The sequence below is a fragment of the Astatotilapia calliptera genome, chromosome 1 (genome assembly GCF_900246225.1).
Source record: "Astatotilapia calliptera chromosome 1, fAstCal1.2, whole genome shotgun sequence".
Lineage (NCBI taxonomy): Eukaryota > Metazoa > Chordata > Actinopteri > Cichliformes > Cichlidae > Astatotilapia > Astatotilapia calliptera.
In genome coordinates, this window is record NC_039302.1 from 14,695,017 (window position 1) to 14,719,632 (window position 24,616).

Below are 24,616 nucleotides of genomic sequence, written 5' to 3' on the forward strand. Positions count from 1 at the left end.
GATTTTTTCAGTCGGGCTACCAAAATCTATCTCTTCCCTGCCTGTCAGGCTATTGTAGGAAGGAAAAATATATGTCAATGCTTTTGCATTCTTTCGGAAATGTAGCTGGGTAATTATGTCATTGGCATCGGTGAGCCACTGTCAATATGTGACATATTGAAGTCGCGTTTGAATTTGCGCTTGTTTTTTTGCTTTCACTTTGCAATCGTGCGAACTGTGTATAGAGAGCGACAGCACTGATCTGTGAGTGATGATAATTTGCGCACCAATTCCTCTGACATCGTCTTATTAATCGTTAGCTTACTATGCAAACATGACAAGTGAAATCTCCTGCAGCTTAAACATGTGAGAGGTTGATCGCGCAGAGAATCGCTGAGCTTATGTGAGTGCGTGTGTAAAAGCAGCAGGATTTATATTTGACTACGATGACCTGGATGACTGAGAACCTTCACAGACAGATATATATTTTAGTTCTGCTGAGCCAAATAAGACAGGTCAGGGTGAAGAAGTGACAGCCAAAGAAAAGCTTACCACAAAACGGAGAAGTTATGACAAATCAGACTATAAGGCAAAAAGAAAGTGCAGCTTTATGGTTTCATGGACAAAAGAATTTCTGTGGCTGCAATATGACGAGCTAAATAACCAGGGCTGCACATAAGTGGTCCGCAGGTGCGCATTCGCTGTCAAAATAAAAAACACGCACAAGGGTTAGGGTTAAATTTAAAAACTGTACTTTTGAGTTAAAATATATATTTATAATTTTAATAAATGACAAATTAAAAAGGCATGAACATTTTTTTGTATCGAAAAAATATCGAACCGTGACACCAAAGTATCGAACCGAACCGTGAATTTTGTGTATTGTTGCACCCCTACTTCTGCCATACTCTGGGATGTAGAGTGTTTTAGGTACACTTAAAGAGAAACAGTTAATCCTATTAATAATGATAATAATAATAATAATAATAAGCATTGCTGCACTGATCTCTTAAGTGTTAAAAGGCTCAAGTCTTCATTAAACTACAGAAAAGTGAGAAATGCTATAGCCCACTGCCACCACTAGATGGCAGCCTGAGCAGTGTTCATGTTGTCCTATGTAATAAATTCAACCAAATCTATAAAAAGCAATCTTCAGCCGTGTAAACAATCAGTTAAAATACTCCTTGCTGCGATGCACAACTTCATTATAAAAACGTTAGCACGTGAGAGAAACCTACTGCCACGAAACGCGAATAACTCCGATGCTCCACACAGTGCCGTCTGATTAAATAAAAACGTATAATCCTACAACAGAAAAAGTGTACTTCAGTGCAGTTTGTAGAGGTGACAAGTCATCCTCACCGGGATGACAGGAAAGAGTCAGGGCGCCCCTCAGCTTCTCTCTGTGTTCGTACTTTTAATCGCTGCTAAAGTCAAGACATAAAACCAACAAGTGTAATGCTGCAGCATCCCAAATGCTGCTTTTGCACCAACAACAAAAAAAAGTGCCACGACCTGTTTTTGCTCTTCTAAAGCTCCTTTAGAAGAGCTTCAGGCCTGAGCGAGCCACAGAAGTCACAACAAAAATCTACCGGCGTCAGTCTGAATACGAGCACATTAACTGACTGCTGCACTTCTCTCTGCAATCACCTGCGAGCTCCTCAGCTCACTTGAGAATGCCCCAAACAGCAGTAACATGTTTATCTCATCAACTTCATTTCCTTTTACGATGCTTTTTTTTTTTGGTAATTCCTAATTCAGAACACAGACGTCCCTCTCTGAGCCTCTGCAGGAGGTAGAGCTATCAGGAGCAGCACAGAAAGCCTGCAGTTAGTGACAGAGACAGACGTTCAGTGGGGTTTGTGTGATGAAATGAAAGTGACACCACTGTAACAGATCGATAAAGCCTTTGTGATTCTGCTGGTGCTCAACAAACGTGCTTCTCTACCTAGATCTCTGAACACAAGATGTGGAGTTTAAGGTGAATTATTCCAGCTTTTTACATATCAACAAAACCAAAGATATGTGGGATGGTATTGTAAATAAGGCAATATGCACAGACACACACACAAACACACTCAAGCTCACTTCCTCTGTCTGCTCTCACTGTAACTTGGAGAGCAACACATTCGCAACATCCGTGAAAATAACCTTAATAGCACCACCCCCACTCACACACACACACATCATGGCACCACTCCACACTAGCTCACAAAACATGCAGAGTTTAACTTCCAACCGACTCTCTGGCTGTCACTGTACCGAGGCTGCTGGTTAGTGAGTCCACAGGTGTGGTTTTACACCTGTCGGTGAGAAGTTTGAGCATTTACATCCTCTTCACATTGCTGTTTGTGTCAGCAAACAACAACTAAAAAAAGAAAAAAAGTTCTCTTTCTGGCTGATTCCCGTCCTGCTTTCCATTTTAAAAGTTCGGGTCTCTCCCTTTCAGAGGCATCGTATGCAGTTGGAAGAACAATCCTAATGGAAAAAGCTGCAGTCAGGCTTAATTAGAAGTAGTCTCATTTTTGGCTCGTTTGTATCAAAAACCTCATTCAGGAAAAGAAAACAGGAAGAAATGCGAAACTCAATCCGCTGCATGAAGCCGGGACAAACATTATGTCACGTTGCGTTTGGTCCCCATCACAATCGGCCGAGCAAATTCCACAAAGTCGTCGATCAGGACGGGCCAGGCCCCTGAGGAGAGCGAGCAGAAGGGGAATATGTTAGAGGGAATAAATAAACAAGATTTAAGTAGTGAAATCACGATTCAAGACATCAGAGATAAGAAAGTTAGATAAAAGGGTGGCCTTAAAGGAAGTGACTCTGCTGTAGATGGTTTTTAACGGCCTGCCAATTCTTTTGCCCGCTACTTGTCAACTTTCCTTCATTTTTTTTTTAGATTCACAACACACGCTATTGAGATATACCCAGTTCTTGCTAAGAGCTGTTTAGCTGTTGAAAAAATACAATTTTATACCTGTCAAACTGACTTATTGTTGGCCTTTATCATAGATTTAGCTTAAGAAATGTGAACTACTAGAAAATCTGGCTCATTTAAAGCAAAAGAAAGCAATTATTGGTGGCTCAAAGCATTTGCACAGTACTTCAAGTCACTTGTGCGCTGGCGTAGGGGCAGACAAAGAGACAACACCCTGAATTATTCGTATTTAATGTTACAACTGATGAGCTTTCAATGTGTTCACCGATCATCTTCATCCAGACTCGTTAGCTCACCTTCCTCATCATAGTTTGACATGTCGTCTGCAATCATATTGCCAAAGTCCAGGAGGAGGTTCCATGTGTCCCTGGGAATCGATCGTTTGTGATGCTCCTGAATGCAGCACAGCAACAGGAAACGTTTGGAGTTTCATTGTGATCATAAAAAAAACTAAAAAAAAAACCACTTTTTTTTTTAAAATTACAAAGGCAACAAACAAACAGCCTCAATTAAAGGTGACATAACTCTAAACTGTCAAAAATCAATGTGGGGGATTGGATTATTTCTTTTATATAGGTCAACAAGATGGACAAAGCATGCTTGAAATGCCAGGGAAATCGATTCATGCATGTCAGATACCCAAATGTCCCACTGATCCAAAAATGAAAAGAACGGGGAGACAACAGAACATCCCACACTCACCAGCAGGAAGCGGTTCCACAGATCCAGGAACTTGAACCGACCTGTGAGAACTAGATTCCAGTAAGCCACGGCCATCTCCAGGTCTAGAAAGCAGAAAATCTGTTTAAGGGTGGATGCTTCATGTTTTTGATTAAAAACAGTGTTTTCCCTACACACTGTCATTCTTACCTAACCCCTTCTGGCCTGGGTTCTTGGCAAAACTGAAGGTAAACTGGTAGAAGTCTTTGAACTTTCCTGAGTCTTTCAGCTCCTGCTCTAGTCTGGGAAGAATGGCCTTAAGCTTTTCAGGGCTGTCGCACCTGTAGGACATGATGATGATGTAAAGTCTGAAATATGAAACCTTAAATACTCGTATGACTCGTCTTACAGAGACAAACGGCACAGTACATACACTCTTATGTCAGAAATGCAGTACAGTTAATCACAAAATAGATTTCAAAGCCAGTTACTGCTCACCCTAGCTCAGCCATGCCATCCAGGAACTCCTTCCTGCTGAACTCGCACTGCGTGGCTGCTCTGAACTTCCACGCCACCACCAGTATGCTCATGCTCGCCGGATCTAGAATCAGGTCATCGCAGAATTGCTGGATCCCGTCGATGCCTATCTTGTTCTCATCCTGGGGATCTACAACAAAAGCCGAAAATAATGAGCGCGACGGAATGAGCGGATCGCTCCGATTTCAATCCCTGACACCTGCCTTTGTATCTGTTGTAGAGCTGCTCCAGCTTCTTGCGGTCCACTGAGGTTTTCATGGATTCTTTGTAGTAGAGGTCTGGGTTCTGGAAGTAGTTGTCTGTGGCGACTTCTAGTTTCCAGTCATTCTGTGCCAGGCAGTACACAGCTGTCCTTTCGCCTGCCTGCGTGAAGGACATAAACTGCCGAACTTTGTCCTTCTGTGATGACTTCAGCTTGTGCTGGAAAGTAAGGAGGGATGCAGGTGAATGCAGGGGCCAAAATATAAATGAAATAGGAAAGAGTATCAAATGTGATAAGGTAAGATAGACACGGGTAGGGATGGGTATCGAAACCCGGTTCTTGTTGAGAACCGGTTCCCACTATTTCAATTCCTTGAAAGTGTTTGCCATTTTTGCAAACAATTCCCTTATCGATTCCAGTCGCCCCGAATGACGTCACCACGTTGCAGAGCGTTGCTTACCTGGCAGGAAACACGGTGCCTAAGCGGCTCAAATGCTCAAAAGTTTGGTTATACTTTATGAGAACGGATGACAACAGGGCAACTTGCAATACTTGCAAAGTAGAGATTTAATTTAAGGGAGGAAACACTGCGAATTTGCAAAAGCATTTGCTCACAAAACACGCGATGACCTTAAATGAATGTCGTGTTTTTAATTCCGCTCCGGACTCGTGAATCTCAACCCAGCAGCAGCGGTAACGTTTGCACGTCCTCTCCCGTTAATGCGGCAGGTAAATAATCAACTAACAGTGCATATTATGTTAGCGCGATCTGCCTTATTACAAAACCTGCTATTACTGTGCATTTAGGTGACCATGATGAGAGAGACAGACAGAGTCTGGCTCAGATGCTGGCAGTTCTCGCTGCAGTCTACCGATAGCGTCTCCTTTCAGGCCAGGATAGACGAATGTCACCGAGCAGTGACTAAGTTTGTGGTCAAAGGCTTGAACCTATTTGCCACAGCAGATGCCCCCGATTTCACTTTGGTAAGTGAATGTGTTTAATTGTAGGCAGGGACATTACTGGATATTCTTGTGTAATTGCTACAGAATAATTTATGTTACACTTTGTTATTGCAACGGGATAATATTTATTTTATTATTTTACATTTACAATTTTTTTTTCCTGGGGACCCTGTGACACCCCATTGAAGAGCCATAGGCTGGACCTCTTAAGATCTCACTGTTGGGTTTGTAAGGCCATGCTACTCCTAAATTTCTATCTTGTTCAAAGAGAAGATATAAAACAAAGTTCTAAGCTAATCGACCTTAGTGTTCTCCTTTTTTAAAAATAAGAATCGATAAGAGAATCGATAAAGAATCGAATCGTTAAACAGAATCGAAAATGGAATCGGAATCGTGAAAATCTTATCAATACCCATCCCTAGACACAGGCCCTTCTTTCAAGTAATTAAAATATTTCAAGCTGCATATAAATTCAAATAATGCTCATCAAACCAACATTACAAATTCTGGACCCCTCTAAGTCCTGGGGTAATGGAGGACAGGTCCCCCACTTCGCCAGCTTTGGTAATCCTGCCATGCATCATCAGACTGCACACCAACATTCAAACATACAGGGTAAGTGCTATTAGAGTACGCTAGAGTGCAAAGACTTCCCTTTAAGTTGAGGCTTTCACTAGAAACTCCACAGAAAACTTGCTGTGCGGTCTCTCACTACTTTAAGCTTTGCATGTAATTAAAAAGTAAAAGGCTGGAAACCAGGTGTGCCACAGCGCTGATGTTAGCACTTGCAAATGCACGGCCACGAGGTTCGGTTAGTCCACGAATATGCTGTTTGATCATGTGGCCCGTCTTTGCAGACCTGACCCACGCGATGATCAAACAGCAAACGCACTATGGCAGGCCACAGCTCGTCGACCTGGTCCTTCTAGGCACGGGGGAGGGATCCTTCACGGGGTATCCTCACCTGGGTCAGCATCGCAGACGAGCTACCCCATAAAGGCAAAGGTACGTGGCGCAAGTGCATGCATCCCGTCTCAAAAACATCAACAACTGACCTCCCGTCTCCCCTCACATTCCTCACACACATCTCTGACGATGCGACACTTGGCCGCGGACACCCCGACCCCGCACACTGCGGTGACCCCTGAGCGTCAGAGACAGCTGTTACTGTCTGAGGAGCTCATAAACGGGGATAAACAACTCTAACGGTTTCTCATTTTTAATCTCACCTACCATTTTTATCACCCGCTGTTTTGGCCAACTTGAGATCCAATTTCCCCCAGGCACGCATGCGCAAAAGAACTGGGCTACTGTACGGCAATTGGAGTCGTGGGTAATGTAGTTCAGCACCGCTGAAATTCAAGATACAATCCCCGCTTCGGTAAAATACTTGTTTTATTCTTAAATATTGTGCAACGTCTCTGACACCGCCTAAAAAGTCTCATTATTACTCCGCGTCTATTACTGCGATACTACACCGTGAGTATAACCCTTGTTGAGGGGGACGGGTCATAGAACTAGGCGTGGAGATAATTTAACGGTATTTTTTCTCGCTTCACCGAAATAATACGACTTTACACAACAGTGAAAATGTGTCATAACCGAAAAATAAAAGAAAAAACGGAGAAGCGCTACCATAACGTAAAAGCACTTGACGCAAGAGTCGAGTCGAAAACGCAAAACACCTGAGAACTACAACTCCCATATCAAATCTGATAAAGATGTTTCGGAAGTAATCTGAAGATGGATCTTTAATTTTTATCGACAGGAATATGTTCTGAAAGCAGAGGAGGGGTTGTTTAGTTTTAGTTGCGCCTGGTGTAAATGGGGAGGGGATCCGCTGTCGACACACACGACTGTCATTTCTTTGCTAATGTTAGCAAAGTTGAGATAGCGTTAACGGCTGTGTCACAAGTGTGTGTGTGGACTCAGCTGGCTGGAGCTGGTCTGACAGCTCCGGGCAATTTGGAAGCTAACTTAGCTTTACCTAACAGCTTATTCAACTTTAGCCACACTAGAACTAACTCAGCTGTTTTAGGGACTGGGCGTTTGTACCTACCTGGGGAAAAAAGTATTGTTACCCCTTCCTGTCTGCCTGCACCGACACTGCTACCGACGGCCCGGAGGTCGGAGTAAACATGAAGTTGGTGGCCAAGTAAAAACCGGTGAACGCCTGCACCGACGCTGTCTCCAGCTATGTGGCAGGAGAGGAGGGGTGGTGGTAGTGCGGCACAACAGCACGATTGTTTCCTTCTTCTTCTGCTGCTCCTTCAGTCGTGGAGTTGAGAGCCAGGACAGTACACACATTTCGCAGGTAGTGATTTCTTTACTCATCTGTTTCTGCTGATATACCCACTCATAGAAGTCGAGTAATCTGTGTTTGGGACAGTGAAGAAAATGGGTGATTTCACTGGCTGTCCGTGCTGTTTCCTCGGTATGTCATTCATACCTGGCGGTGTGTGTTATTAAGATAGCTAAATGTCCTCCCCGTTTTATTTTACATTGACACGTCTGTGCTCCATTTTTTATGTGTTTTTTATGCACATCCTGACAAGGTAAAACTTCAAGTTTTAGGTACGAGTCCAAAGTTTAGTGCAGATCACCTGTGGGAAGGAACATTTTCATTTTACTTGAGTATTTCTTTTTACATCACTACAACAACAAAGACTTTGTCATACAAAGCAATGTATTATATTTTTAAAAATCTACTCTATCGAAACCAAATAAAACATTAACCTTTAATGTTACTGTGTCAGTAATAATAATAGAATGGAGGCTGTTTATAATGGCATTGGTGTTTTATTTTTAACATACATAACCTGTTATATAGTCATTTAACATTGTTAGTTTTTCATGGTGTATACGCGGTCTTTTTTCATAGATCAAGCGTTTGTAAAGTGAAAGGAAATGTAGGGGAAATGTTTAAACTGCACTTCTGGTTTTGTTTACATTAAATTCTCTGAGGGTGACATGGCTTTTTTCAAGTTTGTAATGCCTTAAATCTGAGAACCTGTGTGTGCGCGTATGTGTGCTTGTCCATTTCAGCAGCTCAAGACGGAACAGTGGTATTACTGATTTCTAGCTGCAGTGGCAGAGCGTCTGCAGCCTAGCCCAAAGGAAGAAGGACATAGGAGGAGTTTGGAAAGTAAACATCTCTCAGCTTGACTCATGCTCACAACAGTGCAGACTGCCTTGGCTGTGAGTTGAATGTATTCAGTGTTGGTGTGGATAAAGATTAAATGTAAAGCAACCTGGATGTTGTAAAGGCTCACCTTTCAGCACATTCACTTCACCAGATGCACCTTGTTTCTTTTCCTCACCTTTGATTGGGTGTGGTGCTTGGCCTTAATTGCACTCACCTGTCACACATTATATGTCACACAGTATATAAGGACTGCACTCACCTACCCCTCACTCTTTCTTCACTCCCACATGGGGCGGCAGCTGAGAGAGAGCAGTCCATGTGTGTCTTTCTTTCCTTCCTTCTTTGCCTTATTGATTTGGAGAATAAAAAGAAAACCCTGAGAATAATTAGATGACTGCTTATTCTTATTCTAACCGGATGAGCCCATGATGCTGATTGCTTAAGCCCTGAACCTTCCTTCCTTCAAAACATGGTCCTCCGAGCCGGAGTGGTATTAGCGTCATGGATTCAAAGCAGCCATTGACTGAAGGTTTGAGAAGATCCATTCGTGATAGTCGACCTCCTGCCTACCTGCAGCAGTATGACGTTCAGTATCCTGGAGCTAGAAGAGCTACATGTGAGACAGAGAGCCAAACTGAATGCCAGCATAGTGACAAAGACACACATGGGCCGCAGGATCCTGTCGGAGAGTCAGAAAGACAACCAGAGACATCCCCTGCTCCTTTACCCACCAATCAAGATGAGGTGATGAGGGAACTCCTGATGACAATGAGGGAGATTAGGCAACTCATGATTCAGTTATCTCCTCCCCATTCTCGCAGTTCCTCCAGATCTTCAATTCACACTGTCTCTGATGAGAGCAAATCCTCTGTTTGCGGTTTACAAGCCATTCCCCAAACACATCAGCAACATGAGCAGTTCCCAGTGATTGATCTAGCAACATGTCAATCACCCTCTCAGCCCCCCCAGGTTAGCCGTCACTCTGGTGCAGTTCTGGCTGCTAGCCCTCCTTTCCCTAATTCAACAATATTAGATGCTGCAGTTCCTTCAAGTGGTTTGCCTAGACCAGTTTTTCCTACACCAGATGAGACTCCTTTTAATTTCCTGGCCACGCCACTGCAAGGTCCCCACCAGATTTCATGTGTTCAACCTGCTGTTCCTCTAGATGAAGACCCCGCTCAACCTCTCGTTTGCATTCCAGAACCAAGGCAGCACCCCCCTGTAAAGCAGCAACCAGCTACATCTGATGGTTTGCATGAACAGAAACCTTTGATACCTGGTACTGCTAGCTCGGGTCACTCCTCTAGCACGAGAACACATGTGTATAAACTTGAGGGTCCTTCTTTCCCAGACCTTACCAGAGAAGATGAAATCCAGTATAGGCTGTTACGAATGGCCCTTACTAACCTGCTTGACCCTCATGACACAGAGCATTTCAAATATCATGTCCTTCTTGATCATCTGAAAGTAGACCAAGCTAAACGGTTAGCTATTTCCTTTTCCTATGCTCCTGACCCATACACTCAAGCCATCAAAGCTCTTGATGAGCGTTATGGGCAACCAAGACAGCTAGCATTGAAAGAGCTACGGAATATACTGGAGCTTCCTCCTATCAGAGCAGGTGATGGTCAGAGTCTTGATAATTTTGCTCTTCGTGTACAAGCTTTAGTTGGTTTGCTTAGCACTATGGGTGATCAAGGACGGACAGAACTAAATTGTGGCTCCCATGTCGATCGCCTACTTGAAAAGTTGCCCGCAGACCATTCCAGTCGCTTCAAACGGCACATTTACAGGGAACAAGGAGATATGACGTATGACTTACCTTTGTTCTCATCCTGGTTGCAAATTGAATGCAAGTGTCAACCAAGAAAGGACAGTCCTGTTTCATCCTTTAACCAGCCACGACCTGCCCATAAGTACACCTCTCCACTCACAACAATATTACATGGGACAAATGCATCCGATCCTGTACAGGCAGCACAACTGATCATAATGACTAAGGCTAGATGTGCATATTGCTGCTCACCTGAACACCACATTAGCAAGTGCCCTGAGTTCATTCAGAAGACAAAGGATGAGAAAATAAACTGGATAAAAGTAAACAAACGGTGTTGGCGTTGTGCTAGGACTCATCAGGCCGCAAAGTGTGACCTGAGGAAAGCATGTGCCACCTGTATGGGACTACATCTACAGATCCTATGTGATGTAAATAAGAGATCTAAAACTGAAACTAATCCTGTAGTGAGGACACTACACTTTGATAGACCTAGTGATTGTCCCAGTGTCCTTTTAAAGGTTGTGAAAGTGCTCCTGCGTAATGGCAAAAGAACCCTGGAAACATATGCAATACTTGACGATGGCTCCCAACGTACCATGCTTCTGACATCTGCAGCTAAGCATCTCCACCTAACTGGGGAAGCAGAGAGATTATCACTTAGAACTGTCCGTCAAGAAGTTGAAACTATTCAAGGTTCTTCCGTAAGTTTCAAAATCTCACCCATCGCACATCCAGAGAAAACGTACACAATTAATAATGCCTTCGCTACAAGTCACTTAGCACTTTCAGACCACACCTACCCCGTATCCTCTCTTCAACGGAGATACAAGCATCTTCAAGGTATCCCATTAACCTTCATTAACAAAGCAGCTCCACTACTGCTCATAGGCTCTGATCATACCCACCTTATTACGCCTATTGCACCAGTTAGACATGGAACATTTGGATCTCCTGCAGCAGTCAAAACCCGCTTAGGATGGACACTCCAAGGTCCAATCACAGACTTCCAACCCCAGAGCAGTTCCACACATGCCCAATGTTTGTTCACATCTTCCAGTTCAGGTTCAGGAGAACTGCTCCAGCACATCCTTGTATCTGCTGATGGCTCTGAATTCATTCAGCCACCTCATACTCTACCATCAGCAGTACCTATGTCGTCACCGGTCAGTGCCACTATCACCAGTTCCACCGCCTGTGGCTGCCATTCCGCCAGTGGTCAGGGCGCTGCCTGCTCCTGCATCACCTGGTCCTGCCTCTGCCAAGCCCCGTACATTGCCCCCAGCACCTGCAAAACTGCCCAACGGTCTGCAGGTCTGGGCCTGCCACTGCATCCCACGCGGTTGGCATTTGGACCTGCTTTGCCGCCACCGCTGGCTACATGGTCGGCCCCCTGAACTGTCTAGCCTGCATTGTCGACCTCTAGGTTGACCCCCTGGACCTATAGTAGACCTGTAGCATGTCTGATTCCTCTGCCCCCGCTTTGAGAAAAGGAGCATCTCTAATCCTTTGAACATATTTCTCAGTAGAAATATGGGGGCGGCTGTTGTAAAGGCTCACCTTTCAGCACATTCACTTCACCAGATGCACCTTGTTTCTTTTCCTCACCTTTGATTGGGTGTGGTGCTTGGCCTTAATTGCACTCACCTGTCACACATTATATGTCACACAGTATATAAGGACTGCACTCACCTACCCCTCACTCTTTCTTCACTCCCACATGGGGCGGCAGCTGAGAGAGAGCAGTCCATGTGTGTCTTTCTTTCCTTCCTTCTTTGCCTTATTGATTTGGAGAATAAAAGGAAAACCCTGAGAATAATTAGATGACTGCTTATTCTTATTCTAACCGGATGAGCCCATGATGCTGATTGCTTAAGCCCTGAACCTTCCTTCCTTCAAAACACTGGATGTTTTGTTTTTTTGGTTGTTTCTTTTTTAAATACAATCCTTTCCCTCACTATATACACTGCAGCGTATTTGATGAAGGCAGCAGAGGAAGCAGCTCTGGAATTTTTTACAGGTTAAGCATTCAGTCACATTAAGGTGAAGCTTAATAATAAGAACTGCTAGCAAGACGGAACTCATGTTCAGCTGCCACCACACCCTGCTTAAAGACTGAACAGGCTGTTGGTATAACAATAGTAAATATACAGGTTGCATAAGTACACACTGTATCTCACATAACAACACTCACTTTGCTTTCAGAGCTGCCTTAATTCTTCATGGCTTATATTAAAAAAAAAAGTGCTGGAAACATGGGAGAGGGATTTTGGTCCAAATTGACATGACAGCATCACACATGGCTCCATGATCTGAGTCATATGTTCCACCACATCCCAAAGGTGCTCTACGGATTGAGATCTGGTGACTGTGGAGGCCATCTGAGTGCAGTGAACTCATTGTCATGTTCAAGAAACCAGTTTGAGATTATTTGCGCTTTGTGAGATGGTGTGTTATCCTACAGGAAGGAGCCATTGGGAGATGGGTAGATGGTAGTTTGGTTTTAAGGGGATTACTTAAATCACATTTCTTTCCCATTTTGATGCTCAGCTTCAGTTCCAGAAGGTTGTCTCAACCATGTCAACAAATGCATTGAATTTTTGCCATATGACTGGCTGATATATAGATATATTTGCATTGACACTCAACCCATCTTAATCTGTCATACTATTTTGTTTTTTTTTTTACTTTTTAAAAAAAACCTTTTCCATATCCAGGCCTCACACCCGTCTTCAGTCCCCCTCACACCCTGGTGAAGACGCGAGTAGGACTTTGGATGCAGGCTGTATGTTGGCTGCTGTGCCTCAGCCTGGCAGGGGCATCTGCCGTGGTCCACAAAGACCAGGTGGCCCAGCATGCCGTCAAGCTCTATCGAAGTAAAAGGGCTGCACACGGGCAGAGCTGGGTGGCTGGTAACTGCAAGCGGCTGGTGGGCCTCCTACGTCAGAAAAATGTGGTTTTCAAGAAGCTGGAGGCTGCTGCCGATGCTGTTGGGAAAGACCGGAGCCTTTCAGAGACTGAGAAACACTTCCAGGTACCAGACTGAGAAAAAGCAATCTGATGGAGCCAAGAGCTCCTTTCAAATTGTTATCCACTGAAGAGTTAGAGACATTTAACTTTTGCATAACCTGTAATTCTTCTTTAGGTCTCTAAACTGTTTGCCTCTCTGACTGTTGCACAGAATGACTGTGCATGCTTATAATTCATGTTTCCTATGATATGTGCATGTAGCGATAAGATGACTGGTTTGATTAAAACAACTAACAGGAGAAATAGCTAAGCACCACTTTTAGACTTTTATACCAGACCAAGCTGAAAACACATTTAAATTTAATGTGGTTTCTTCAAATCTTCAAAGTTTTTTTTTCGAGTTTACCTCTGAAACGATCTGAATGAAATGCCTTCTGGTTAACTCACTAAAACACAACACCAGACTGAGAGGCAGTTTCTTCCCCAGAGCTGTGACATCCATCTAAATTCAACATGTGACTTTCTGCACATATTTATTCTGCATATACGGATAGTGTGCATTCAGTTGTTTTATTGTGTTTAAGTGCCTCTTCTGATGTGTGCCGAGAGTCACATAAAATGCACCTTCATCCTATTGTAACCTGCTTCATCACAATCTGTTTTGTCCTGTTTGTCATGTCCAGTCTCCGATGAAGAATTGTAAACTGCACTGCACACGGTGGCTTCAGTGAAAGATGACCAGAGACATTTTACCGATTGACAAGTTTCTGTTTGTCTGCATTAAGGTTCACACTCTGGAGGTTTTGCAGAAGGAGCTGAATGAGAGCGAGCACCTCGTGTTCCAGGCGTTGCACAGCCTGCAGAGAGCGCTACAGGGAGACTACAAGGATGTGGTCAACATGAAGGAGAGCAGCAGACAAAGGCTGGAGGCCCTCAGGGAGGCAGCCATAAAGGTGAAGTCAGCTGTGTTTCATTATTTGTATCTCAGTTTTTCAAAAGACAGGGAAATATCAGAAGCCCAACAATCAGATGACCCACTATGAGTAAGCTCTTTGGTGACAGTGGAAAGAAAAAACTGTCTTTTAACAGGAAGAGACCTGTAGCAGAAATGGAAACTCCCAAAAAGACTATCCAAAATGTAAATTTATTATCAAATAAGTCCTGTGTGAATATAGGAGACTGTTGATATGATCATCCTACAGACCTCAAAATTTAAGACTGAATCTTTAATACACATTTCCTACATTCATCTCTCCTAACATATGCATGGCCCCTCTTATCTCACTTCAGGAAGAACAGGAGTACGTGGAGCTGGTGGCGGCTGAGAAGCATCAGCAGGAAGCTGTTAAAAGCGCTTTGGCCCAGAACAAGACTCTGTCCATCCTGGATGAGATCCTGGAGGATGTCAGGAAGGCAGCCGACCGACTTGAGGAGGAGATCGAAGAGCACGCCTTTGACAACAACAAGCAGGTCTGCAGACACTCACTGTCACATATTTTGGTTACTCAAAAACTGAAGATGATAGTGATTGTAGCTCCTTCCGTGCTGTGTGCTGTGTAGATGAAAGGAGTGAATGTAGAGGCCGTGCTGAGAGTGGAAGACGACGAAGAGAATGGAAGCAAGAGGAAGAACAAGTCCAGGCAAAAGGAAGTGGAGGATGACCTGGGACTGAGCATGCTCATTGACTCGCAGAACAACCAGTATGTTCTGACTAAACCGCGAGACTCAACAATGCCGAGAGCCGACCACCACTTTATCAAAGTCAGTCATTCCTCGCGTGTATAAGAAGCAGATACTCTGTATTAATTTGTTTTGAGTCGTTTTTAGTCAGTATTGACGGGTTTTTTTAAACATGTATGTGCAGGACTTGGTTTCAGTGGTGATGTTGTCTCTGCCCTGTGGCTGGATTTGCACTCTGGCGGGTCTTCCTCCCATGTTTGGATATATCATCTGCGGGGTCCTGCTTGGTCCTTCTGGGCTCAACAGCATCAAGGTGTGTGAGAGCGAGACTGTAATTAATTTTTTTTTAAATCAGTCTTTTTTTCTACTTTCTGTGCTTGTTGTTTATATCTGTGCTCGGCTTTGCTTGTTGCAGTCTATGGTTCAGGTGGAGACTCTCGGGGAGTTGGGTGTGTTTTTCACTCTCTTTGTGGTCGGACTGGAGTTCTCACCTGAGCGCCTCAGAAAGGTAAATGAAGAAGATTTTGCTTTTGGAATAATGCAAAGGCAAAGGCAAGTCTGGCACTGATGCCAATGACATGGTCAAACTGTTCTGTGTGTTGTATTGCGGTGGTGCAGCATGACACGAATTAACCAACATCAGTATGAAAGCAACTTTTAAAACAATACTTTTATGTCCTTCAATGTTTGGTTTAGAGCAGGGGTCTCCAACTCCAGTCCTCGAGGGCCGCTGTCCTGAAACCTTTCCATGCGACCCTGCTGCAACACACCTGAATACGATTAGTAGGTCATTAGCAAGACTATAGAACCTGACTGCATGCTGAGGTGGCAACCCCTAACCCTACTCATGTCAGTTTAAGTAAATGTAAGTGTTAGGAATAATGTACTTTTATTGCACCATGTTCATTCACTCATGAGCTACTGGAACATGAATCAAATGGCTGAGTTGCCACCTCAGCATGCAGTCAGGTTCTATAGAGTCCTTCTAATGACCTACTAGTCGTATTCAGGTGTGTTGCAGCAGGGACGCATGGAAAAGTTTCAGGGCAGCGGCCCTTGAGGACTGGAGTTGGAGACCCCTGGTTTAGAGCCTGATTGGTATATTATTAGAGCTGAAAAGAAGGCGACTGGACTTTACGTTTTTTGAAGACCGCACAAGGGTTTAAATACCTGGGACTCTCAACCTTTTGGTTTTAGAAGTGAAGAAGCCTCTTGGATGAGAAGAGAAATGATTTTAAAAGAAAACTTAAAGAAGTCTGGTCGCTTTCTTTCTAACCTCCTTAAACAGCAGTGACCTGGATGACCGAGAAACTACGCAGACATATATTGGATGTTAGCAGCTGATGTTTGCCAATGTAATGTGTAATTACTGTCCAGTTTGTGCTAATATAGAAGCTTTTTTTATGCTTGGGATAATTTAGAAAAAGTTTAAGTAGCAGCGGACATGCTGAAGAATATTGGCTGATACATCTAGATTTAATTCCACATCAGTATTAGAATGTTTCTGTAAAATCCACTATTGCTCACAGTCTAGTTGTTTTAATACCATTTGTTTTTAAAGCCTCTGTTACTTACTTTATGGACAGTCATCATCCAGTCATCAACCTGTCTATGTGTGCATAGGTATGGAAGATTTCAGTTCAGGGTTCCTGCTCTTTGAGTCTGCTGATGGTAGGAGCCGGTTTGCTGTGGGGACAAGTCCTGCATATTCGACCCACCCAGACTGTCTTCATCTCTACTTGTTTGTCCTTGTCCAGCACTCCACTGGTGTCCCGCTTCCTGGCAGGAGGAAGCAGAGGAGATAAGGAAGGTTTGTGTTTTATGTGTCAGGACATAATAAAGCAATCATCTGGTTATTACCAGGTCCTAAAATTAGGTAAATACAGTATCAGATGAACAATAACACATGATACATTACACAGTGTCCTTGTGTATTTTGTAAGAATGAAGCCAAAATGCAGAAGCTGTATGAGGTGATCCACCTCATACAGCTTCTAGGTTTTAGAACCACCTTTAGCAGGAGAAACGCTCAAGACCAACAAACTGACAAAAATTCTGCTTTCATAGAGGTGATCACACTTGCTGATGATCAGTTAAATGTATCTGATTAGCAGTACCTGAATGCTACTTACCTCCTAATTCCTATGAAAGCAGGAAAGTGTGCTTAGTTTTTCCACACACTGCTTCTGCATTTTCCTGTAGTTTTGTTCAATAAATAATGATATGGTATAATATTTTGTATTGTTGTTTACCTGAGGCTGATGTTGCTTGCGGTTGTACTAACCTAGTTTATGACCTGCTAAGGGGTTATGTTCTATAATAAAACCTTAGAAGTATGCACTTTCACACAAGTGTTTTGAAAGTCTTCTCATTAGATTGTTTAAAGCGTTTGAGGGAAACAGACCGTGTGTGTCTGTTACATGAAGAGAACAGGTTGCATTTAATTGCTATGAGATGTGACTAGCTGGTTTTTCCTCTTCACTACTTCCATTTCAAAGATAAAAAACAGAGAAAATCTATATTTATCCCTCTGGCCACATTCCAGAAAGTTAAGCATACCTCAGATACCAGTTATAGCAGCATTCAGCAGATCCTCCCTTACCTCTGATAGTATATAGCTGAGTAGGATTTTGTGACCTGCATGCCTGTGTTGACTTCTGCTAGCACAGCAGCGGTAAATGATTTTTGCTCACAGTGAAGAAAAATCACATTTATTTTACATTTAAGAGCAGCTTGCCTATCCACAGGCCTTTTCCCATGCCATTACTCTAGGTAATTTACACATTTTAATGTAGGCAAATTTAATATCACACTACATCCGCTTATACAATATTGATTACTAGGAGTGTTTTCCTTAGCCAGTGATCATTAACGTGTTTGTGTGTGTGTGGCAGCTGAGCTGGACTACAGCAGCGTTCTCCTTGGGATGTTGGTGATGCAAGATGTTCAGCTCGGCCTCTTCATCGCTGTCATGCCGACTCTGATCCAGGCACAAAGTGGAGAGTTGGACGGGTGTGTTGGTCTTTCTGTTGTTATTGCATGTGTGCTCTGTGTAAACACGCACACAGCATTGTAAACTCTTCCCTCTGTGCACCGCAGCTTCCTGTATGGCAGCCTCCACGTGCTCTATCTCCTGGCCCAGGTCCTGGTGTCGCTGGCTGCTGTGCTTCTGCTCTGCTTGCTCTTCAGATCATTCCTGATTGGCCCCTTTTACAAGAAGCTTCACACTGAGAGCAAAGGCAACAGGGAGATCCTGGTGCTGGGGATGGCAGCTTTTGTCTTTTTCATGCTGACAGTATGCTGTCTGTTTTTAACCTTTTCTTTTAGATAAAGATCTCACTTTATTCACTTATTATGTATTTCATGTTCTTGTCTAACCCGTCGTGTGTCTGTGCTGGTTCTTTTCTTGCTGACTCATGCTGCAGGTAACTGAGGTGCTGGATGTTTCCATGGAGCTCGGTTGTTTCCTGGCTGGAGCTTTGCTGTCCTCACAGGGTCACATGGTCACAGCAGAGGTCATGGGATGCATCGAGCCGATCAGAGACTTCCTTGCCATCATCTTCTTTGCTTCTATCGGTTAGCCTGAACGCGATCATGTGACTGATCTGACCTTGGTGTTGCGTTAGTTTTGTGTTGTTTACCGTGACTTTACTGAATGGTAAGTGTGTGTCTGTGTGATGCTGCAGGTTTCCACGTGTTCCCGACATTTGTGCTGTATGAACTCACCATCCTGCTGGCGCTAACTCTCACACTCGTCATTATGAAGGTACAGACTACTCCTGTGTTTTGTCTTTGTTTTTTGCTTTTCTTTGTCTAGCTCCAGTTTCTGTTTCATTTGACTCCTTATTTCCTTCCAGTTTATGATGGCTGTACTCGTGCTGTCAGCAATCTTGCCTCCAGGGTCTCGGCACATACAGTGGATCGTCTCTGCTGGCCTCGCTCAGGTCAGCGAATTCTCCTTCGTCCTGGGCAGTCGTGCGCGTCGAGCTGGCATCATCTCCAGAGAGGTCAGTGATTACCTCTTATGTTAGTGTTGGCATCTGTTTTACTATTCAGACAGAGGAGAATATAGTAGGTGCTCAATTTGACTTTTGTTTGCTTCGTCTTCTGCCTTAAATAATCATTTATTAATGATTGTTTAAAGCAGAATTAGACGAGACCTATAATACCCTGTTCCAGGTCAATACTTTTATGTTATTCTGAGCTGTAGCTGACTCGCCCCTCCCTTTCAGCCAGTTTTCTTCTGATTGGCTGCCCCTCCCAAAAACAGGTTTGAACAGTAGCTGGGCAGATCTTCATGTGTAGTGTCAATCATCCATTGTCTATTTACAAAGAAGAACCAACTGCATTGGTTAGTTTTTAGCCAAAAGACCTATTATCTCTGATCTAAGCTAATCCTATAATGACGCAGTAATCTTTGCATCGTAAAGAATCGTGACTAGGACGACCGTCTATGTCACTGATATCTTGGCATTTAAGAACATCCATCTCTCTCCCTTGGGTATCATTGTGGAATAAATCAAAGAGTGTTAAATTAGCTTTATTCAAAGTCTGTGTTAATGACATTTCGCCATCTGATTATTGGATCTTTATTTGGTTTGCCTCTCTGGCTCTGTGCAGGTGTACCTGCTGGTCCTCAGCGTCACCACTCTCAGTCTGCTGCTGGCTCCGCTGCTCTGGAAGGTTACCACACACAGATGGGTTCCCCGCACCGAACGCAGACCAGTCACATGACCACACTGACTTCAGCACCAAAGGGTTCTCGTTTGAGTTTTGCAGAAATAACAGTGGCATAACAAGAAGTTTTATTTATGCAGGACCAAATCTCCCTCTTCTTCTTCTTCTTCTTCTTCTTGTACTGACTCAATCTGCTGCTTTAGAGGAGAGTGACTTGAGGTCCTTAATCAAAGCCTGCTTCTGACTGTTAAAAAAGCCTTCATTACAGTTTCTCCATCCTAGGTATGGTCCAAATTGGTGTAACATGTAGTGTATGTGCTAGATAAACTATACTGTATTTTAATATCACATGCTGAAATAGTTTTACATGTAATCTGGAAACATCTGTAAGGCTCGGTGGTGTCTGCTACTTACAAAAAACCTTTGATAGAAAGCACATGTTTTGAGGAGAAGCACAACAGATAAGAGATCCTTTACGCTGTGACGCTTTTGATGTCAGAAATGCCTTTCTTCTTATTTTCAGACACTTGTTTCATCAGTCATTCCGTCACTTATGCAATTTGAACCTTAGATTTGCCTCCTCCATGTAGAAATCACATGACAGTTCAACACATCTCCATATATTGTTTTGTGATCTTATGAATAGGTGAAATATTTGGGAAGTATTTTTTTTGTATTATGTAAAACGACCTCCGTCGTTCTTCTAGATGACTATATTACTGTTCACTTTGTCTTCTTCGGCTCTTGGTTATCGTAGATGACAGATTGTGCTTCTGACTGACGTAAAAACCTTCTGTGTGCTGTATTTAATCAGAAGTGGGTTATTCTGATCATCGTGCTACTGTGAATTTTGCTATAATAGCACTCTCTGAAGACTGTAGTTTGTTACTCTTTTTTTTCTTGGCAAATGTCAGAACACCGTGGTAGGTCACACTACTAACAAACTCAGAAGGTAGATAATGAAATACATGATTTTAGGAGCAGAAATGCATCAGACACTAATGACAACTCTTCGCTGACGTTACGTTTGAATACAAAATGCACTAGTTAACCCTGAATGTCAAACTTATGTGCCTGCTCAACACTTCTCTGCACTAAAAACAAGACTTTGAGGAGTGTATTCCTGCTCATCTTGTGCTGTTAGTGTCTTATATTCCATAAAGTGCAATGTAAATGTGTCCAACAGCCAGGTTACTGAATATTTTAATATGATTCTCAGATACTGTTTCTTTCTTTTCTGTTTACATACATGTGTGTTGGTGGTCATGGCAGACACTACAAGTCATAAAGAAGTGCTGTTTTCATTCATGATTGTGTATTTCTAAACTGCTAAATTCATTTTATTTATTAAAAAGAAGATGACAACGAAGAATTTATTTGGTCTCGTGTTTGCTTTCCTCCTTTGATCCAGTAATTGCACTGGGAAACTTGGCAATTAATTAACTGTAGTTGTGTTGTAGAGACGCAAAAAGTTGCTTAAGAGGTTCATTTCTGAAAAAATCTACAATAATCAGGAACTTTGTTAGCTACGCCTGTTCAGTTGCAAATCTCTAATCAGCCAATCGCATGGTTAAGACCACCTGCTGAAGTTCAAACCAATCATCAGATCAGGATGCCGGGATTTTCCCACACAGCCGTCTCTAGTGTTTACAGAGAATGATCTGAAAAAACAAAACCAGATGGTGTAATGGTGTGGAGGACATACGACATACAAGTGTATTACATACACTCGTATGTCTTCACACGCATATACACTTGAGCAACATCCCCTTCTAGATTGGTAGGGTTTAATATGATGTTGGTCAACCATTTACATCTCTAACAGCTTCATCTCTCCTGGGAAGGCTTTCCACAGGATTGAGGAACGTGTGGGAATTTTTGTCCATTCATCCATTTGTGAGGTCAGACACTGATGTTGGATGAGAAGGCCTGGCTCAGGTGTGGGGTTGAGCTCAGGACTCTGTGCAGGCCAGTCAAGTTCTTCCACACCGAACCTGCTGTGGTTCTACGTGGCCTACCTTGTTGTGGCTGTTGTTCCCTATTGCCTCCACTTTGTTATAATACCACTAACAGATGACTGTGGAATATTTAGTTCCACATGAATGTTTATAGAAGCGTTCATGTGTGTCTGTCCACGTGATTAAAACATTCACTCGTCACCAAACACAGTAATCCTTTCCACGAAAACGACAGCAGGCTTACGAGACCTCAGGAAACCTCAATAATAATAATGTGAGACACACCTACACGTGTCCGTCTGTGTCTCTGTATGTGTGCACACCAGCATGCTTGCACCGTGTAAGCTGATAACTTACAAAGTCTGCAGTCAGCACATCCCTGAGAAACCTCCTCACTGTCATCATCCTATTATCTCGAGGAGACGGCAGCCAGTTACAGACACTCTACAGCTGATACTCAGATTTTTATTAGTCAGAAGTGACCGTTCTGATTTTGCTCATTCTCATAGTCAAAACTATATAATTGTTCATATCATTTTATTTGTTATTATTCAGACTCTTCATTATGTTGCTTAAATACATTTATCCACTGTTTCTAAGGACACATTTGGAGGTCACAACGCTTGAATTTTGCTCCTTCAGATTTCTAGATCTTACAATTTATTTTGCAACAACATTAATAAATTACTTGGAAACTTAGGTCTATAGACTGCTTAAGTTGAATACAAGTGGCTTAAAGGCGGTTTGATAAGTATCCCTACAGATCCAGATACATGATACTAGCAGGTGAGTAGTGGTACTGTGTGACTATCTGACATGGTTCATTTCACTGCTTTGAGGTAAAAGACGACTTTCCCCTCATAGGGGTCGTGGATGTTTTCGTAGCTGATCTTTTCAGACACCACTCTGCACTGGATCTTGGCTTCCTTCTCTCCGACCAGGCTGAACCGAACAGCCACCAGTGGGTTGACATAAGTAGGCTGTAAAAGAAAGAAGAAGAGGCAGAGTGTTGGTTCCTTACCCAAGTGCAACATAAGAACGAGGGTACCTGAACAGAAAAAAAAGTGCTTATGATGTGGCACCGAATCATCTCAAGACTCTTATGATAAAATAATGGTAGAGAACCTGCAACAGTATAAATAAAAAACTCCAACAATCCAACAATCATCAGTGAACAAGCACTCAACAAAGAGGATTGTGAATTCGGTGTCCATATCTGACATCCAGAGATCAAAGCAAATGAGACACGATGTTTCTAATTTTAGCACTTCTGTGCATGTGAACAAAGGGAGACACAAACATTCGTTTAAAGAGCGAGTTCTGGTCAAAGCACTGAAGATCAAAGTAGTTCCACCCAGAGTAAATGTCTGGCTGTGTTTTAGGGCCAAATACCATAACTGTAGTTTTGTTTGTATTTGGCTCATCCAGGCCATTATAGATGAAAATCCCAGGGTGTGATCTCCATAGCAAAATAAAACGCCTCTAGTGTTTTCCTATATTTAGCCTTTATTGGACAAAATGGTTGAGAATGGGCAGGAAATTTGGTCCAGGCTGAATTAAACCCAGGTCTCTGCAGCCTTTCAGCACATAGCCATGCTCTGCATCCTGTATGCTCCACTAATATGTTTCATCTTTGTTCTTCAGTTCAACTCATGTTATCAAATTAAGTAAGTAATGAGGTTAAGAAAGCACAGAGTGACCAGTTTCATTATTTCTGTGTATCAGGCTGGTGTTTCACCCTTTTTATGTATTTGTGCTAAAAGCAAATGAAGGTTACTGTACATGGAAGAAGCCTCCTGAATATTAGATCATTATCTGCTGTCTTACCTGTGCTAGATTTCCATAGTATGGGAAGTAGGAGGGATCCATGATTCCACCGTCTGGGAAATACTCTATTTTTGCCACACTGTCCTCTCCATCCTACATCCAAACAGAAACAGAGTTTTATTTTATTGAAAGAAGATCTTGATTCATTTTGTGAATCTTTGTTAAACTGTGGCTGATGAGTTTAAAAGGCAGGAGATTAACAGACAGGAAGCGTGTGATGGAAAGAGCTGTGAAAGGTGGAAAATGTGTTGAATCCAGTGTTTTTCCACAGTATAGAGTCACCCTATACCCACTACTTTTTTCAGATATTATACTACTACTTTACTACTTTAAAGTAACTGCATGCAGCTCACCAGTATGGTGCAGTTCACATATGGGGGCCGAGCGGTGTTATTAGAAGGCAAAAAGTCAATAATCTGCAGACAAAACACAACATTTGCTTTTAGTTCTGGTTATTATATGATGTCATTGCTTTTCTAGCTTAAATATCCTGACAGAGTGAAACCAAACGCACCCTGTTCATCTTGATGACGACACAAGGCATGGTGCTGTTGTAGCCAAAAGTCGGATCCTCAATTCCAGAGCAGGGTCCCAGCATGCTCTGCGTGAAGGGGCAAGCCCACTTGGTGTGGTGGGGGGCAGAGAAGGTCTTCTGGATGAAGTACTTCCCCTTGGTGCAGTTGTAGTTGTTGCACTCCAGCTGCTTGGTGTCATTGTAGGCTAAAAGAGAGAGGTGAAAACAGAGCCAGGTGTCTTTTTTTAATTTTCTTTGACATATGTGCACATTAAAAGTTACATAATGCAGAATAAATCGTGTATGGGAACACTAACGCTTCAGGAAGTCATGAAGGATGTTGGCCATTTCCATACAGCTGGCCTTCTCTGACGTGTTGTAGGAGATTTCAACGTCTTCCTCTCCGTATGTGTCCGGCCACACCATCACCCCTGAGTGGGAAAGCAGATGCTTATGAGGCACTGAGATATCTTTTGTGATTATTTATGTATTTATGTATTCATGATTTATGTAACCTGGTGATGTTAGTCGATCTTGGTAGTCAGGTTTGTAGGGACTGATGGTGTACATGAGGACCCAGATCGCCAAAGAAAAGAGCCCCGTCATGATGACGTAGAAGGCCACATAGTACAGACTAATGTACACTGTGAAGGAAGGAGTTTATTAACACACCTTTATGGGTACATCAATAAGTGTTTTAGTTATCAATGTTGCTCACTCTGAAGCTTGGAAAATCAGAGTGAGAGAAAGAATATTTACTGTACACACTAGCAAGGCAGCTCTGCCTAATGT

The 24,616-nt window shown here is 43.0% G+C and overlaps 3 protein-coding genes across 8 annotated transcripts; 1 reads left to right on the forward strand and 2 right to left on the reverse strand.

Annotated features, from left to right (window-relative positions):
* Nucleotides 1–829: 829 nt before the first annotated feature.
* dcun1d2b (DCN1, defective in cullin neddylation 1, domain containing 2b) lies at nucleotides 830–7,402 on the reverse strand. Of its 3 annotated transcripts, none has more exons than XM_026165474.1 (7): nucleotides 7,339–7,402; nucleotides 4,318–4,534; nucleotides 4,076–4,244; nucleotides 3,788–3,918; nucleotides 3,620–3,702; nucleotides 3,214–3,310; nucleotides 830–2,673 (listed from the first exon to the last, which is right to left on the reverse strand). In XM_026165474.1, the coding sequence occupies exons 2-7, from the start codon at nucleotides 4,490–4,492 to the stop codon at nucleotides 2,594–2,596; spliced, it is 735 nt and encodes a 244-aa protein (XP_026021259.1). In that variant the 5' UTR covers nucleotides 4,493–4,534; nucleotides 7,339–7,402; the 3' UTR covers nucleotides 830–2,593. The 3 variants fall into 3 exon arrangements, with proteins under 3 accessions (XP_026021259.1, XP_026021251.1, XP_026021269.1); XM_026165466.1 differs by lacking the exon at nucleotides 7,339–7,402 and adding an exon at nucleotides 6,513–6,590; XM_026165484.1 differs by lacking the exon at nucleotides 7,339–7,402 and adding an exon at nucleotides 6,244–6,502.
* Nucleotides 6,265–20,894, forward strand: tmco3 (transmembrane and coiled-coil domains 3). 4 transcript variants are annotated; one of them, XM_026165457.1, is made up of 15 exons: nucleotides 6,265–6,284; nucleotides 8,325–8,477; nucleotides 12,916–13,232; nucleotides 13,954–14,121; nucleotides 14,459–14,638; nucleotides 14,729–14,929; nucleotides 15,033–15,161; nucleotides 15,264–15,356; nucleotides 16,472–16,658; nucleotides 17,743–17,860; nucleotides 17,948–18,143; nucleotides 18,274–18,424; nucleotides 18,535–18,614; nucleotides 18,706–18,855; nucleotides 19,469–20,894. In XM_026165457.1, exons 3-15 carry the CDS (start codon nucleotides 12,975–12,977, stop codon nucleotides 19,580–19,582), a joined length of 2,025 nt encoding a protein of 674 aa, XP_026021242.1. In that variant the 5' UTR covers nucleotides 6,265–6,284; nucleotides 8,325–8,477; nucleotides 12,916–12,974; the 3' UTR covers nucleotides 19,583–20,894. The 4 variants fall into 4 exon arrangements, with proteins under 4 accessions (XP_026021242.1, XP_026021216.1, XP_026021223.1 ...); XM_026165431.1 differs by lacking the exon at nucleotides 6,265–6,284 and adding an exon at nucleotides 7,530–7,593; XM_026165438.1 differs by lacking the exon at nucleotides 6,265–6,284 and adding an exon at nucleotides 7,530–7,593 and having other exon boundaries at nucleotides 8,328–8,477.
* A 1,124-nt stretch (nucleotides 20,895–22,018) lies between these two features.
* Nucleotides 22,019–24,447, reverse strand: LOC113019976 (potassium-transporting ATPase subunit beta). Its single transcript, XM_026163678.1, has 6 exons — nucleotides 24,340–24,447; nucleotides 24,142–24,255; nucleotides 23,825–24,030; nucleotides 23,664–23,726; nucleotides 23,311–23,403; nucleotides 22,019–22,463 (listed from the first exon to the last, which is right to left on the reverse strand). Exons 1-6 carry the CDS (start codon nucleotides 24,428–24,430, stop codon nucleotides 22,305–22,307), a joined length of 726 nt encoding a protein of 241 aa, XP_026019463.1. The 5' UTR covers nucleotides 24,431–24,447; the 3' UTR covers nucleotides 22,019–22,304.
* Nucleotides 24,448–24,616: the final 169 nt, after the last annotated feature.